At 36.3% G+C, this 18,925-nt stretch overlaps 1 protein-coding gene and 1 long non-coding RNA gene across 2 annotated transcripts in view; one reads left to right on the top strand and one right to left on the bottom strand.

Annotated features, from left to right (window-relative positions):
- The window catches only part of Dnajc15 (DnaJ heat shock protein family (Hsp40) member C15), a 74,759-nt gene that overhangs the window by 11,127 nt on the left and 44,707 nt on the right, over positions 1 to 18,925 (bottom strand). The window contains exons 4-5 of the mRNA XM_027928976.2: positions 15,830 to 15,906; positions 2,755 to 2,825 (exon numbers count right to left, since the gene is read on the bottom strand). Coding sequence (XP_027784777.1) covers positions 2,755 to 2,825; positions 15,830 to 15,906 — 148 coding nt within the window. The remainder of the gene's footprint in view (positions 1 to 2,754; positions 2,826 to 15,829; positions 15,907 to 18,925) is intronic.
- LOC139705449 (uncharacterized) lies at positions 6,044 to 11,783 on the top strand. The gene is made up of 2 exons (XR_011707376.1): positions 6,044 to 6,680; positions 10,014 to 11,783. It is a non-coding gene; the product is annotated as an uncharacterized lncRNA (long non-coding RNA).

Raw genomic sequence — 18,925 nt, 5'->3', positions numbered from 1 at the left:
GGGCTTGCCTTATAGACTGAGAAGCCCTCTACTAAATCTTAAAAAAAAAAAAAGCTAACAGGCCATTTTCCCCACTGATGGAGCACAAAGCCCTGATTCAGGAGGCAGCATTGATTAGATCAGTGTCTCTCAAACCATGGTGAAGAAGTACTTTTCTTTAATTTTCAACCTGTAGTGGACCAACACATGTATCACACATCTGAACATCACAGGTATATCAAATTATAAAGGTTTCTAAATGTTTTTAACTTATTACACATAGGTAACAAACTGTAGGCTGGCATGAATAGAAAAACTATACTTTGAGTAGCACTAGATTAAACAGCCTGTAAGAAATCTACAGTTTTTCAAATTTACCTGCTTTGTCCTTCCCTCATCAGTTATTAATATTAAATCACTGATTTTTATAACAGCCTCTTTCTTTGACAACGTAAGGAAAGAAGCAATCTAATTTTTTATCTTACTAAGTTGAAACAGCAAAATTATAATTTTTACCAAAACACATCTGAATGCTCATTTAAAACTAGTTGCAAAAAATTTATTTTCAGCCATTTCCCACACTTAATTTTCTGGTGTCACTTTCTTTGTACAACCTGATAATGAAATGTGTAACAAATTATAGTTGATCACACATTCGTAGTTCCAAATTTATTCTACCAGCTGGTAGCAAAACCAACAGAAAATTTATTAACGATGGGGTGAATTAACAGTTTTTTAAATTTCAGAAGCACTGGGTAAAGAATTTAACTACCTGTAACTACTTGTAAGACTTAGTGGTGAGCTGGCCAAACCAAATATGGTGAATAATTATTTAAAAGGGGGCAAAATTAAGAGTTGTCCATTCTCATTTTCCCCTCAATACTCCCGGCTTTCTCTATCCAAGGACAATGACACATTTTTCTTAAAATCTGTTATCTTCTTCCCATTCAAAATAAAACAATCTTTCTCCTCAAAACACACTTTCAGATTTATATCATTCCAACTGCATCATATACATTTAGGGTCCAATATCCCTTAATTCTGTATACTTTATTCTTAGAGCAGAGGCAGAAAAGAATTTACCTCCTAACTGAGCATATGGATGGGATTTAGGAAGTCCATGAAATCTCTGAAGCCCCAATATTTTAAATTTTGGATGAATGGACAATTACACAGAAAAAATATCTATAATGTCAACACATTTTTAGAGGGTACAATAATCTGAAAAGATAAAGAGTGTCTTTCTTAAAACTGTGATCTCAACAGAAACATAGTACAGGTTCTTCATTAATTAAATAGATATAAAAGATTATTACATTAAATTGTGCAAACAAAAAGGACTTTATAAATAAATTCCTTTTATAAATAAATTCCTTTATTTTATAGGTGATAAAACTCACATTTGGAGAGGTTAAGGGAATGTTCAAGGTCATAATGCTTGCTGGAAGATAGAAACCAGAGACCAATGCTGGCTTCCAGCTTGCAGGTCCATTCACTCACACCCAGCTACCCACATGGGGTCAGACAAGAAGATATTAGTAAGTATGCCATCGTCAAGAATCCCATCTCTAATAAATACACTATCTCAGAAAAAAAAATCAAGTAATTCTTTAAACACCACTGGCTCCTAAGATACATGTTCTCTCTCAAATACATTTTAGAATTTGACTCCTTGCTAAGAGGCACAATCAACAACTTGTCAATCAGCTGAAAGACATGAGTGCTTGATCCTATTGCAATCAATCAGAGCCAAGGGCATTCACTTGACCTGCAAGGAACAGAGGATGTTTAGGAGCCAGAAGGCTTCAAGGAGGCACTTAAACACACTTCTTTCTCAATTACTCTGAAACTGCACAATGCAAAGTAAATTAGTTGAGTGGATCTTTCAGTAACTATTGAAGCTGTTTAAAAATTTTAAGCAAACCCTCTTTCCAAAGTTTATACTCTTGTTTATTCACACTAAAGAACAGCAAGTGCAAAAACCAACAGAGATGATGTTCAGTGAAAAGAATTTTTATAGTAAGTAATTAAGTGGAGAAAGCTGAAAAAGAATGCCATATTTTGGTGTCAGGATGAATAGGAATCCAAAATTTGTTTTTAATTTTTTTTTTCTAAATAATTACAAAACTGAAAGTCTGTAAATACAAGGAACCCTTCACTCGCACCCCCACCCTTTGACTTCTGAAATACAGTGCAACTTTCTACCATCTGTTATTTTAAAGCAGAAACAGTAATGAACATATGGGCTTTCTCTATCAAGCAGCTGTAGTGTAGTTAAAGTTATAATAATTGTCTTTTTGTAAGATAAGTTTACATTATAAACCTGGCCAGTTAAAAACAAATGGCTCAGCCTCAGAGTATTCCAGAATAAAATTTAAAAATTCAGAATCTTCTATAATATATTCCATTCAGAGATATAGAGGAGATCCTCTAAATCTTGTGCTTTTGTGTTATGTTAAATATCTATAATTCATAGTGCCCAAATCATGTTTTCTCTTTCTTGATCAAAATGGTAAAGTATCAACCAGATTTAGGTACTCATGTGTAAATGCTAGTAAGGAAGGTCTTAAAAGCCAATCATACAAATCCACTACTGGAAGTCACTGAACTCCACACTAAAGGTCTGCTTATTTTATCAACATCATCTCAATACATGTGACACATAAACTTCTAACTCAACTATATGCCATTTGTAATGAATGAGTCTGACTAAACTGAAAGGAATTTGCAGCACATTCTGATCCACAAATTATGACAAATAGAAATCCTACCTACCTTTATCTGGGTGATTCAGAATCATGATTCTCTTGTGAGCCATTCTAATCTTGGCCTTGCCAGCAGAGGGGCTATAAAGGAATTAAAGTGTTTGTAATAAATAATGCCAAATGCAGATTATAAATTAATGATTTATATGAATTTCAGGAAATTAAAAACTAATGAGAATTTCACCATCTTGTGGACAAATACAAAATTACAGCTTTTCACTTAATTACACAAACCAAAATAAATCATTGATTCAATACCACGTGTTTTTCTTCACTCCTTTATGAGGTCAGTCCTTATTCTCAGTTAAAAAAATAAAACACATATTAATTAGAAGGGTCATAGTATGCAGATTATACTCGTAAGTTTATTTTTCAGGAAGGCATCATACATTGTATGGAAGATAAGGTATCTGGATTCCACAGCCAAAATACTGAATTTTCTTGGGCAAATTTTTGTGTTCAGTTTGAAAGAAGACTTCTGTAAATAGGCCAAAGGAATATGTTTGTGTTCAGTTTTTCTCATTGAAAAGGCTAGCAACAACATATTCTTCACAAAGCAATTGTATGAATTAAATGAATTCATGCCTACATAGTGCTTAAAATAGTGCCTGGCACGACTATGTCCTCTGTAATAGTGAGCTTTTATTATCTTTCAACAAAGGATCTCAAAACTGCTGATATTTCATAGTTCATTTAGCTTTGTGAGAAACCTGTAGGAAAAACTTGGCTATTAGAGCCAATACTGTAAATAAAGTTAAAGGAGAAAGTCAAACAAACCTCAAATTATTTTAGTAAAACCTAATTTATCCATTATTGAAAATATTTCTCATTAGTACAATTTCTGGGCATGGAAAAAAATCAACACTAACAACGAAATCCTATTATTGCTACTTAATAGCTATACAATCTTATTTAAGCTACTTAACTTTTTCTGGGCCTCAAATGGGGTCAATAATAGCTTACTTAAAGTACAGGATAGTTGTTGTAAAGCTCAAAATAATTTAATTTGTACGGATGAACCACATATGGTGGCTAAAAGCATGTATTTTTAGCATTATCCAGATCCAAGTTCACAATCCTAATTCCAACTAATCATTAACCATGAAATTCATCTTGCTTACTCAGTATGAGTTATAATTTTATCATATGTAAAATGCACTTAATAAAACTTGCCTTCCAGGATTAAAGATAAATTAGTTAATATAAGTAAAAATATTAGAATAACCTAGCACAGTGTTAAAAAGTAGTTGTATTATGGATATAAAGGATGCTTATAAAATATACATTTCATACTTTTAAAATGTAGTATAAATATTCTAATTTAATATTTCTTTAATGATTCAGTATTTAGTATCAACTTAAAGCAAAAAATCTCAAAGTCTACAGAGGTTGGGTTGCTCTTCTTCTAAATGGAACTAGATGCTGCTTAAGATCTTCAGTCTATTTTGAACAATGCCTCCTCCCCTGGGCTATCAGTTGTGAATCCTTGAGTTTCTAGTTACCTCTAACTTCCCGAGAGTAAACAGCAGATGACCAAGCATGTTAAAATGTGCTATTAATGGCTAAATTTCACATAAAATATTCTTCCATGCATAAAATGAGTAAGCCTTTTCATATAAGGACTTAAGAATATTCCTTTGGGCTGTTTACAGAAGTCTTCTGGGGGACAGTTTCAAACTTACCTTTGGGCTTCTTGGTATGTCCCAGGGAGACAATCAGATACTGTTTGATTACAAAGAATACAGAATTTTGAGAAAGTAACCATTAGACATTGTACCATAGCTATGAACTGCTAAGGAGCCTGCCCATTCAGCTCTGACTGTGGGGAGCTTGAGGGCCTGGAGAAACCCTTCTGGAGATGGTTTCAGAGAACTGTGTCTGCCTTATTGCACAGCAAAAATAGCTTTTATACTAGGTATGTGCCAATTTACATATAACAGTCATGATAGGCCAGAGGTGAATCACAACATATCATATTAAGGGAGTCCAGACACCAAGAGTTCAGAAACTGCCACGTGGGCTGACCTTGTACCAACAGGGGAATAACATCTTGTCAAAGGATCAAGGACATGGTGCTTGCCATGTTCTGACAGCACTTTGTCCCAAAACATAGTGTTCTATGTTAGGATTTCCTGCTGTACAATGAGCAAGATAAGCATTCCTCCATGAGGGTCCTAGGTCAGGCCCTGCAACAATGAACACTATATATTGTTTAACTGACAATTATTAAGAAACAAAAAACATTCCAGGCATGGGATATGGTGGCACATGCCTGTAATCCCAACGACTTGAGAGGCTGAAGCAGGAGGATTGCAAAATTTGAGATTAGCCTCAGCAATTTAGCAAGGCCCTAAACAATTTGATGAGACAATGTCTCAAAATAAGAAATAAAAAGGGCTGGGGATATAACTCAGTGTATGGTGCCCCTGGGTTCAATGGGTGGAGGGGGTGCAGAGAGAGGGGAAGTGGGAGGAGGGAGAGGTGGAAGGGGAGAAGGTAGGGAGAGAAGAAGTAAAAAACACATCATTCTGCAAAATTCCACTATAATTTAGTTTCCTGTGGCTAATTTACATTTACATTCCCTTTTTTTTTGGTGCTCCCTAGCACTTTCTTCCTTTATTAGATGTTTTCTAGATCTGCATATATTAGACATGTCTCCTTAGGTAGATTCTAAATTACTTAAAGGAAATAGCTCTGATTTGTCTCTTAAAATAGTATCTAGGATTACATATGCAATGGGTGCTTAGTGTATTTTATAACCTCCCCCACAAATAAAATGTAAAAAGGAAAATTTCATGAAGGAATAAAAGCTCTATATTAGTAAGCTCACATTATAAAAGCCTATTGTATTACAAAAAAATAAAGTTAACAAGGAGAGTTTTAAAAATCTATCTTATAAAGCTAATCACTAGATAATGAAGACATAAATTTGGTACAAACCAAATTTCTATTGTACATTTTTTTTGAGGCTATACAGAATGTCACTTCTCACTCTGGGCATTGTTTTAATTGGATACATAAAACAAAGTCTGAAAATCCATCAAGATTATCCTTGAAAATCAATTACTTTGCCTATAAAATAACAGTACACATGGTTTTGTACATAAAACTTCATAAAGGCTGGGCGTATGCCTGTAATCCCAGCTATGTGGGAAGTTGAGACAGGAGATTCACAAGTTCAAGGCTGGCCTTGGCAATTTAGCAAAACCCTTTCACAAAATAAAAAATGAAAAGGGTTGGGGATGTAGTTCAGTACAGAACCTTCCTAGAAGTCATAAGGCCCTGGGTTCCATCTCTACTGAAGGACCTCAAGGACCCAGGCCCCACATTAGGAAATCCAGCCCCTATGCCTTGAAGCTGCAGGATGCTTTCTTACCCAAACCCCATGTCAAAGCCCCACCAGCTGCCCATAGCATTTCAAGTGTTGCACAAAGTTACCACAAGATGTTCTATGTAGATAACCCTAACAGGCCCCCTACCACAAAATGTTCCTTTCAGACAGCCCTACCAGCTAAACTTGAGAACTAAGTTTAAAAACAGGAACCAAGAAAGGCAAGATGTAACTTTAGGGTTTTTCCAAGAACAAAAAGTCGAAAAACAAGTTTACCCACTAGGTGACCCCCCTGCTGGATTCAGAGGAACCAATAGAAGGGCTGTTGCTGTGCTAAGCTAAGAACTAACCCACTTGTACCCTATAAAAGATCTGTATCCCAAAGCCCGGTGTGCCAGTTCACCGAAGCTCCGGCTGAGGTTTCGCTGAGCACCCACAGGCGCCTGTGTGACAATAAACGCCTCCTGCTTTTTGCAGCCAGTGTCTCGTGTGGTTCGTTCCGGGTTTGGGATCTGTGGATCTTTCATTTTGGAGGTTCCACCGAGATTCCCGATCCCGGTTCCGATCCCGATCCCTATCCGGAGAACACTCGACATCACTGGGAGGTAAGCTGGCCAGCTCGAGCTGTCTATGTCTAACCTGTTGTCCTATTGGCTATCTGTTCTCTGTTTCGCGCAGCGTCTGAAAGACTAGGCATAGTCATTGGTATTCCGATTCTGAAGTAATTCTGTGATCACTCAGCTTTCTGAGGCAGGCGGGGAAGGAGTTGACGAACTCAGACTTCACCCCTGCCACCCTGGGAGACGTCCCAGGGATCAGAGGGGTCCATTTCTTTGGGGCCCCCGGTGTTTCCAAGGGATACACCGTTTTTGTAGGCGACGGAGAAGCAGTTTCTCCCAGGCCATCTGATTCTTTCGGTTTGTGCCGAAGCCGCGCAGCGTTCTTTGTGTTTTATGTCCTGTCTGATTCATATCTGTACTTTAGAGATGAGAACCAAATTTTCAGTCACAAATTTTGACACTCTCAAAGGGACTTTTAAGGAGTCCCCACTCTGCTTTCTTGGGGAAGCCTAGCACTCGAAACAACTGCAAGCAGAGGATAAACTTTTTGGGAGCTGGCTACTAAAAAGTTAGAAAAACAAAAAAAAATGCCTAATGCCTAAAGTCAAACCAAACTGGAGGAACTAATCCTATGGATAAAAGATAGGATTAAGGGACTCCCAGCAGCTGCCAGAGCCATTTAGCTCTGGGGAGTTCCCTGGGTCCTTATCTACATCTTAAGGATTACACCACCTCTGTTTACTTAAAAAGAAGGAACACTAAATGCAGTAAAGCCAGTCACACTGAGACCCTTGATTTTACACCTATAGTTCTAAAGCATTGCACTATCTTGCAGTTAAAAGTTGGGTTTAAGCAATTGTTTAGTTTGATTTCAGATAGTTCATGCTAGAAAACTTAAATACTTGGAATAAAAAAAAAAATTAAAGAGTTTCAATTTTGAACTGGGTAACCTGAAAAAAAAAAAAAAACAATTTAATTAAAACGTTGGTCTGGCTCATAAAAATGACATTAGATAATTAAATAGCAATAGTCTTAAAAATTTTCAAAGCTTAATTTCAGATATATATGATAATATGTAAGTAAATTTAATGTAACTCAATGCTACTTTAGAAACTTCAGAACAAGCAAAGTGGCTTAAAGGTACTAAAAAAATTTCTTCTGATGGTAGAGATTCTATTTCCAGTTTTATGTGAACAAGTTTTTCTAATGTAAAAAGATATAAAATTTTAAATTTTAAAAATTGCTTCTTAAATTTGTATCATAATTTCCAACATCTAAACCTGAAAATATAACTTAATGTAAACAAAAAAAAAAAGTTTATATAATTATGGTGTTATTAATGTGTTCATATCTTCCAGGTATACAAGCCTGTAAGGTAAAAGCTTCGAAAGAACCTTATATCAAGCTGGTATTCTAAAGTTATATGGTAATTAAAAAAAAAAAATGTAAAGGTTTTATTGCAAAACACAAAAGTACATCACTACTTTTCTATAAGAGGTTAAAAGCTTTCAGCCTTTAATTCATGTTTTAGGTGTGATATTATGTTATGTTAGCTAATGTTCATGTAAACTTGAACAACAATTTATGTAAACTTTATAAAATGATCAGCTTCAGAACTATAGTAATTGAGATTTATAAAGAGCCCTGCCTTACTTGAGATAAGGCTCTATCCCATCTCACTACATATGAAAATGGCTATAAAAAAGTAAGCCAGATTTCAGTACAGTTAAAGTTGTGTCCAAAAATAGGTTTGTGCCAAGATTACTAGGATCTCAAACAGAAAATTATGATGTATAACCCTACTAGAATTCAAGGTAGCTATTATATAAGCTAAATATGTTTTTACCCTAGTTAGTTTTGTTTTGTAGTTTACTTATAGATGATTTAAAAATTGCCTATTAATATTTTAAAGAGGTATTACTTTAAGAACACAACCTGGGCCAACATAAGACAAGGAGTTATCACCTACAGGATAAAGAAATAAACATTAAAGCCCAGTGCTCTTAATATAAGGCTGTTAACTTATTTGCTGGATGTTTAAGATCAAGTTTTAAAATTAGTTAAATTAAAAGGGCCAAGAAAACCAATATTCGGCTCTTGCCCTCTGAGTCAGTCTGAATCAGGGAATAGGGAACTTCTCCAAAGGGCTCAGCAACTCTAGGCCACATAACCTCCTGAGCAAGGAGATTAATGAGACCAGTGGAGAACAGGAAGCCAATCGGTGCATTTGCTGTAAAGAGGAGGATCATTAAAAAAGGGAGACATCCCTGATGCTTCTGAGGGAAGCCATATGGTCAAGCAAGGCCTGGACCCATCCTAGCGCAAATGGCACTAGCAGAACTGAAAAGCTGCTATGAAGTTCCCGAGGACTCCCAGGATAACTCAGCTGACTGTAAACAATAGGTAAAAATAAAAGTCAGTTTGACTTGCTTCATCTTAAACACTTAGCAAAGACAGTAAAAGCCAAAGCACAGCTGTTCCTGGACATCTTAAATAATAATAATAATTAAATGTAACTTCCATAAATAAGTAGACTGGAGGCTACAAGAGAGATTCTTAGACAGAAATGCCTGATAACTGTCAAAGGGACTACTAGAATAGTTTTAGTCTAAGGCTTTTATTTCTAGCCAACGCAGGTAGACTTGATGTTTGCTAATATGGTTATCCAGCCCTAAGTAGCAGAATTAAAAATTTCTCTATTAGACACAGAGAAGAAACAAAAGGTTCTCTTGGAAGCTCGCAAAAATGTGCCAGGGGACGACGGGCGCCCCACCCAACTCGCAAATTTGATTAACGAAGCTTTTCCTTTAACCCGGCCAAACTGGGACTATGCGACTGAAGCAGGTAGGAACCACCTACGTCTCTATTGCCAGTTACTCATAGCGGGTCTCCATGGAGCAGGGCGACGGCCCACTAATTTGGCTCAGGTAAGACAGACTATCCAGGGGTCAGAGGAAACTCTGACAGCCTTCTTAGAGAGATTAAAAGAGGCTTATCGGGGGTTTACTCCCTTTGATCCTGATAGTGAGGACCAAAAAAAAAAAAAAAAAAAAAAAAAACATTTAATAGGCCTGCCTTCGTCTCCCAGGTAAGTCAGATGGTGGCCAATACATTGGAAATTACATTGTGCTTATAGACCCCAAAGTTCAGGACAGATAAAAAAAGATAAATAGAACCATCAAGGAAACTTTAACTAAATTAACACTTAAAACTGGCACTAAAGACTGGGTACAACTCCTACCTTTAGCCTTGTATCGGGCCCGAAACACCCCAGGCCCACATGGACTAACCCCATTTGAAATCCTGTACGGTGCCCCACCTCCCGCTGTTAACTTTTATGAAACTGAAACCTATGCCTCCCTCACCCCATCTATGCAGACTCATTTGCATGCTTTGCAATTGGTCCAGAACGAGGTCTGGAAGCCTCTAGCCGCAGCATACAAAGAGGAACTTAAAACCCCCTTGCTGCCACATCCCTTCAAAGTTGGAGACACCGTCTGGGTACGCAGGCACCAGAGCAAGAACCTCGAATCGCGGTGGAAAGGACCCTACACCATTCTGCTGACCACTCCCACTGCAGTCAAAGTGGACGGCATCACCGCTTGGATCCACACCTCCCACGTGAAAGCTGCACATCCACAGGAGTCCGCAGGCACCTCTCCGGATCCAGAATGAAAGTTGCAACGCACTCAAAATCCACTAAAGATAAGACTCACACGCTGTTGATTTTCCTTGCTTTGTGCTTTGTATTTCCCCTAACGGTTGCTAACCAAACTGTGAGCCAGACATGGCAAATATTATCGGGGACAGGAGATATAATTTAAAACCAAACATCCACAAAATACCCCCTTTGGGCTTAGTAACCTGCTCTAAGGCCTGATCTTTGTTACCTGCTGGCTAAGGCAAAGGACTTTGATGATCCCAGTGAGGCAGAAGCATGCGTCTACAGTGGACGCTGCACCTGCATAAAACATCCCACAGGGTGTAGAGCAGCTCTAAGGGAGACACCCTTCTACATATGCCCTAGGGATGAAAAAAACCCAGTCACAAAAATGTGGACAACATGAAAGTTACTATTGTAAATCTTGGGGATATAAAACTATGAGGGATATATGATGGAAGCCAGGTTCATCTGGGGATTTAATACAAGTAAAAAAAAAAAGGGACAAGAGCCCCCACTATCTTCCGCAGCATACATCGACTCCTGTAGGAACCTAAAATGGTACGGGGCAGGGCCATGCTCCACGTTTGCCTGCAACCCCTTAAACATTACCTTTACTCAGGCAGGCAAGGCATCAAAGAAATGGATAAAAAAAAAAAAAAACAATGGGGCCTAAAAATGTACTTCAAAAATGCCTACGACCCTGGGGTCCTATTCAAAATTAGGCTAACTACTATATTATCTACTGTAGCTGGCCCCTTGATTATATTACTGTTAATTTTAACCTTTGGACCTTGTATATTCAACAAATTAATGCAATTTATAAAAAGAAGACTGTCTGTAATCCAAACTATGGTCCTCGCGCAGCAATATCAAGTACTCCCACAGCACCCTGAGCCATCAGCTGAGCAAGTGCCGGACTCTGAGCAGGTAGATCAATGGATATAAGATTATATCCCGGATAAAGAAAAGGGGAAAATGAAGGACCTCAAGGACCCAGGCCCCACATTAGGAAATCCAGCCCCTATGCCTTGAAGCTGCAGGATGCTTTCTTACCCAAACCCCATGTCAAAGCCCCACCAGCTGCCCATAGCATTTCAAGTGTTGCACAAAGTTACCACAAGATGTTCTATGTAGATAACCCTAACAGGCCCCCTACCACAAAATGTTCCTTTCAGACAGCCCTACCAGCTAAACTTGAGAACTAAGTTTAAAAACAGGAACCAAGAAAGGCAAGATGTAACTTTAGGGTTTTTCCAAGAACAAAAAGTCGAAAAACAAGTTTACCCACTAGGTGACCCCCCTGCTGGATTCAGAGGAACCAATAGAAGGGCTGTTGCTGTGCTAAGCTAAGAACTAACCCACTTGTACCCTATAAAAGATCTGTATCCCAAAGCCCGGTGTGCCAGTTCACCGAAGCTCCGGCTGAGGTTTCGCTGAGCACCCACAGGCGCCTGTGTGACAATAAACGCCTCCTGCTTTTTGCAGCCAGTGTCTCGTGTGGTTCGTTCCGGGTTTGGGATCTGTGGATCTTTCACTACTATTGCAAAACAAACAAAAAAACCTCCATAAAGTATTTATATACATTGAGATGTCAATCACCAAACTAGATTAAAGTAAAAAATACTGGAAAGGAAAATTCATCTGCACAAGTATGGCAATTCAAAACATTCTGTCTTTAAGATAATAATTATCAGACTCCTAGTGGTGAGCTTTGAGGGTGAGGAAAATATTCTCATTTGCCTACAGGGCTTATTCCCTTTGTTATTACTATCTTAAATCTCTGGGACCTTACTACATTTTAATACATGTTTTTGTGGTTGTAATGATTAAAGATGGAAAAATTCTAGATTTGAAACAGTATAAAAATTAAATATAGTTGTGATATACCTCTGGTATATAATTTCACCATGAAATTGAAAATGTAATTTTCAATATCATGCTACTTAGATCAGGGATTTCAAACTATGCTCCCTGGAATACATTTGGCTGATAGTGGGGAGGGGGGCAGTGTCAAACTGACTAGTGTTTTTCAACCTTGTGGCAAATAAAGCAGTTCTGGTGCCATCTTTTTAAAAAAACAAAAACAAACAAACAAAAAAAAAACATTGGGATTTTAAACATTTAGGGCTTTTTGGGGGGGGGCAGTGGTGGAACTGGCGATTGAACTCAGGGGCCTTGCTTAATATTATTCAGAATGGCTGAATAATTTTATTTTTTATTTTGTGATAGGATCTCTCTAAGTTGCCGAGGCTGGCCTCAAACTTGCAATCTTCTTGTCGCATACTTCAGAGTCACCTGGATTATAGGCATGAGTGCACCTGACTTAACAATTAAACAGTCTTACAGATGTTTTTAGAAAGTTTGAAAATCACAGATGTGTATAATTTCAAATAATACCAAGTATAATAATAGTTTTCTGGGAAGCCCGGTAAAATATTTTAGGTTTTTTGTTGCAGATAAGAGTTGTAGTACAAAAAACTATTCTTCTGCAAAGAAAAACAAAGCGAGAACTCAAACACACATTTTACAAAGAATCACAATTAAATGTAATAGGTAAGAATGTACAAAATCTTTCAGTAGCACACAATACTTTTCTTTAATAGCGCACCGACAGATCGGCTCCATTTTGCCTTTATCTATTTGTTACATAGTCTATATAGTTTAGAGTCAATGACCATAAAAAAACAAAACCACATCAACATATTCACATCTTGAAGTACCTTGTCATAATCAACACTGCCTTGAAGGAAAGACAGAGTCAGTGGAAAGCACATAAGTCGGCATGAACATACTTAATATACAGAGATAAGAAAAATTGTGCTCTATATGTGTAATAAGAATTGTAATGTATTCCACTATTGTGGTGTATTTAAAAAAATAATAATAAAATAAAAAAGGAAGAATTTTAAAATAAGCAATAAACAATGTGGCATTAATTATATCATAAAAAAGGAAAAAAGAAAGCAGATAAGTCTCATCTTTTCATTTAATGTGTTAAAGAGAAATATTTAGCATCTGCATTCATGATAGAGATAAGAAGAGAGGGGTCAACATTTACTCAGTATCTGATAATTGCAAGATAGCATTGTATCATTCTTATTCTTATCAATCAGAATAAAATATTAATTCCAATTCAAAAATTAAGAAAATGAAGTACAGAAAAGCTAAAACTAATTTTATATATATATTAATAATTTACTCTTTACAGAATATCTATGCAGTAGAAACTAATCTATTTTACAGATGAATAAACTGAGGTCATGAATTTAGGTGGTAAAACTGACACCCAGATCCACCTGATACTAGAGTCTGTGCTCGGAATCACTGATTTATCCTTGTGAATTTTATATAGCTTTCAGTTCAATAGAATAAAACTTTATAATCACACATTTTAAGCAAATTCAATAATTCAAGCAACTACTATAAATATGAGATTCCTTGGATAACATTAAATTATTACCCTTAAAAAACTTTATGCTTGGATTTATAATGTGTTTTACAATCACATCTCAAGACTAGGAATGGGATGTTATGAGAGTCCAAAAAGTTTAAGAAAAATAACAATGCCATTCTGAATAATATAAAGCAAGGAATAGTCAGGGATATAATCTAACTTTCTAATCTGCCTCCCCTGGTCAGTATTATTCCTTATTTTTAATCCTCTGACAAGAAAATTCTCATCTCTTAGATTTAAATAAAGCAACAAGTTAAACTGAGGACACCATCACCCCCTTTTTGTTTTTTTGCCAGTTCATAAAATATAACATGTTTTGGTTTGAAAACTGTACTGATTTACAAAAGATTAATTTTTTTTTGTTAATATGACTTTAATCATCAGTTCTACTTAATCATATTGATTAAATCACAAGATTTTTTTGTAGATTATATAATCAACTTCCACAAAAACTTTAGAGTGGGCTCTAATGGAATACAAGGAAGACAAATGAATACAGTTGCTTGTAAATTTATGTGAGGGAAAATATTTTTAACATTAAATCATAATCATACAGCAATCACACAAATCAATAACTTTCTCCTATACTAAAATTAGACATTAAATGGACACTAAGGTGAAACAAGTGCAACAAAATATGCAAGATGTCAAACTGCAGAAGTACAAAAAGAATTGTGAGGGTTGAGCTGTAGCTCAGTGGTAGAGGGTTTGCCTCGAATGTGTGAGGCACTGGGTTCAATCCTCAGCACCACATAAAAACAAATAAATAAAGATATTGTGTCCATCTACAACTAAAAAAAATTTTTTTAAAAGAATTGTGAAAAAGAACCTGCAGTATAATTATGTATATGTCAAAATTATAAAACTGAATCCAGAGAGAATTCAGTGTTACAATGAGGGATATTTTGATGAACTGATTTGAAACTTTGTAATTCAAATATAATGGTTCCTTGTTAAAAAAACAACAACAACAAAGAACACCACAATTTTAGATGATTTTTTTTTAAGCGGCAAGAGGGGCATACTCTGAGAACTGAAGTTTGTTCGTTCATTCATTCATTCATTCATTTTGCATGAATGAACCTAATAATTGATGGTTCATAGTGTCCTGCCCTTTGGTTCTTGTGTCCCCAAAAGACATGAATTCAAGCAAGATAGATAGATTATAGCAGAAACAGTCAAAGTTTATTGAAAGATAGTATACTCTCAAGAGAGAGAAGGCAAGTAGGTTGTCTCTAAGGAGATAGACCATTAGCACCTTTGTCCTCTAAAATTTATCATTATTTAAACAGGATCGTGTAATTTATTCCTTCTATTCCCTATGATTAACACTTGTATAGACAATAAAACTATCTCCATGCATATGCCCATTACCCATAAGTACCTGCATGGAAACTCACAGGGTAGGAAGGATCAAAAGCACAATTACAATAAAATGTAAATGACATTATAATAAGGCAAAGCTAACTTTCAGTCACTCAGGCCAGTTGAAACTAGTTTGGTTTTGTTGACCAGCCAGTGGCTGCCATGGTCTTTTCCAACAAAGGCATCAATCTTTCCCTTGTGATGCATGTAGTATTTGTAGTTATTGTTCCTACACATGTTTACCCCCGATACAGGGTCTTTTTGTACATATATGAAACCTAGGTAAAGGAAAGAAAACCTTAAAGTTGGTTATAGTCATCCATCTTATAGATGTAGAAACAATCACATTGACCGCTCTTGGATTACTGATTAACATTCCATTGCTCATGTCTAATTGCTACCAACAAACCCAGGGGTGCTCACCACTAAGTTACATCCCCAACCCTTCCTATTTACTCATTTTTATTTTGAGACAGAGTCTTGTTAAGTTGGCCTAGAACCTGTGATCTTGCTTTTGCCTCCAGAGTTGCTGGGATTAAAAGCCTGTGCCAGTGGGTTCTCCTAGAACTAAAGTTTTAAACTGTAAAGATTTGGTCTTCTCCTCTGTCTTCTACTTGTAATTATAAATATAAGTATAACCTTATTGTAACATTTTTCCCTTTTTAAAGACAATCTTAGTCATAAAATAAAAATACATATGCAGCATACTACCTTACACCTAAAATGAGACTAGCTTCTCGCCTGCTCATTTTCTGTTCAAATCCTCCTTTATAGTAGGACGAAAGGCTCTGTACAGGAAAGAAAAGAGCAAGAAATAATTAGTTCCATGCATGAAGTAACATAACCTCAATCCCATCACATAACAAAGTCACAGCAATGCATTTTTCTAGAAGTTGACTTGAAATTGTGGGGGAAAAGCACTAAACAATCATCCTTTTCAAGAAACTGTAGCCAAAAGGAACACTAAAAATGTTAACAAAATTTCTTCACTTTAAAACACATTAATTTTTTTGCACTCAAATATAACTGAAGGAACAAGAGATCTGCAGAAGCAAAATGCCTCAACTTAGAGCTCTGAGGTATACTTTCTCATTGAATAACCTTGAGCAAGTCATTTATGTTGACATGGCAGACACTTTTTCTGGCTGAGAAAGAAAGTGAGTGCATCAAAATAGCAGACAAGCACACCAAGAGAGGCTGGGAAACTGGACTGAATGGTCAATATGGCTGAAGAGGTGCGAACTAGGAGGAGAGGAGGAACAGAAAAGCAATGGGGGCCAATTGTGAAGCAATGAGAAGATAGGATTTTATTTTAAGCGGAAGGAGAAACTGTTCAGAACACTGGAGTAATACAGTGTGACTTTGTTTTGAAAAGATCACTCTAATTACTGTGTGGCCAATAGTAAGGAGCAATGGTTGAAGCAGATCAGTTAACAGAACATAACAATAAAACAGGCAAGAGCTGATAATGGTATGGACCAACAAAATAGTATAACAGAAAAGATGGTGAAAAGCAGACAGATTCTGAATATATTCTAAAAGCAGAACTAAAATTTACCTGATAGACTGAATATAGGAAATGACAAAAAGAGAAGAATTATCAATGATGTAGAGGACAACATTGTACATTGTCCAGAACCCCATTCAGGAGTGAAAAATTTAAGTCCTTAGATGCTGGGGCTGCAGTTGGCAGAGAGGTTTCAGCTCTCAGACCCTTGAGGAGTGGCTTTATTTGAAAAAAGTTGATCTCATGCCCTCTTCCTGGGGTAGGCTGTATCTAATGAGTGGTTGACAAGAGGGTAGAAGCATTGTAGTTCTTTAAGTTACAGTCTTTGGACTTGCCTATATTCATTTACCACGTAATATCATTTAGTCTCATAGACCCTTCCCAACTTGGGATAACCATAATGAACCATCCTAGCTTTGAAGGTTCTATGGGATCTATTAGGACAAAACTGCAGCCTAAATTGTGCCTCCATCCTTCTTTTTCTTTCTTTCTGTAGTTGCTGATCCTAAGAGCACTAAACTTACAGTTACTAATCTTTGTCTCAGTCTGCTTTTCAGAGAATCCAAACTGTATAAAATGATTTTAACCAAACTGTATAAAATGACTTCAAGGTTTCTGGTTTAAAACTGCCAAATTTCCATTTAATGAGTTAGAGAGCCAGGAACAATGGCACATGCCTGTAATCCAGCATCTTGGAGGCTAAAGCAGGAGGATTGCAAGTTCAAAGACAGTCTCAGCAATTTAGTGAGACTCTAAGCAACTCAGTGAGACCCTGTCTCTAAGTTTAAAAAAAAAAAAAGTCTGGGGCTGTGGCTCAGTGGTTAAGTGCCACTAGGTTCAATCCCCAGTTACCCCCCCCACACACACAAAAAAAAAAAAAAAAAAAGAGAGAGAAGGAATAGTCGTTTCTTGTGTGTAACATATATGAGGAGGATGGTTTCAAACATATTAACTTTGAAACATCTATTAAATATCTAAGTAGAGAAACTCAACCCAGAGATAACATTCCAGTCATCAGTATATAGACAGTATTTAAAGCTCTAAGATTGAATCAGATCACCTAAGGATAAGAAGTCTAAACTAAGCCCTTAAAGACAACGTGCTCATTTAGTGACATGAAACTGGAGAGGAATTAGTAAAAGTATCTGAGAAGATGGAGCAGTAAGGTAGGAGGAAAACAAAAAGCCCATATAAGGAAGTGAAAAATGGTTTCAAATACTTCTGACAGGTAAAGTAAAATGTAAGCTGAGAACTAACCTCTGGATTTAGGAAAAAGGAGGTCAAAGACTCTGAGAAGAGCTGCAGAGGGTGGGAGTGAGTTAAAGACCAAAAGGGAGGAGAGGAATGAAGGCAGCAAATAAAAATATTTTCAGGAGCTCTAAACAGATACAGGATGTGTGAAATCAGCTGTTAGAAGTACAATTAGGCACATATGATTGAACACAAGGCTATATTTTTGTAAGGAAACACAATTAAGTATAATACCCATGGGGGATTAGCTTTAGGACCCCCCACCCCCAATGATACCAAAATGCTTAGATGCTCAAGTTCCTTAAAGAAAATGGCATAGTATTTACATATAACCTACACTTATATCCCTGCATACTTCAAGTCATCTCTAGATTATTTAGTATGATATAAATAATACCTAGTACAATGCAAATGCTATGTAAACAATTGTAATACTGTATTATCTAGGGGATAATGACAAGAGAAAAAAGACTATACACATTCAGCACAGATGCAATTTTTCCCAAATATTTTCAATCTACAGTTGGTGGAATTCCAAATGTGAACCCTTGGATATAGAGGCCTGATTGCATATGTTTGAATAAAATAAAATCTGAAAGTATATATAACAAAATGTTTACACAAAAAATATCATTTTGGGGTAGTAGGATTATGAATAATTTACTTCTTTTTAACATTCTGCATTTTTAACAATGAATACATGCTATTTATATAACTTTCAAAAGCGGAATAAATAAGAATAACCAAGAAAATGATTAGAGCTTAAAAAATTGAGTCCCAGAGTCTGATCTAGACATTTATATAAACTCTTCTCTTTAACAGCTTTTTATAAATTTCTACTAAGTAGTAATTCCTGGTAATTAATTCATTCAACAAGCACTTTGGCAACTAATAACACATCAGGTATTTTCAAGTGAGATACCTATCAGTCTACCAGTACATGAGGAATATAACGTGCTTACTATTCCAAATTTTAAGTAATTTACAATATAGAATGAAAACAAATATTCCTTCACTTCTGACACAGTTTTGAGGGAGGAAAAAAAATG

This window comes from Marmota flaviventris, chromosome 4 (assembly GCF_047511675.1).
Source record: "Marmota flaviventris isolate mMarFla1 chromosome 4, mMarFla1.hap1, whole genome shotgun sequence".
NCBI lineage: Eukaryota > Metazoa > Chordata > Mammalia > Rodentia > Sciuridae > Marmota > Marmota flaviventris.
The sequence above is the reverse complement of the archived record's forward strand: the minus strand, read 5'-3'. Positions and strand labels throughout refer to the sequence as shown.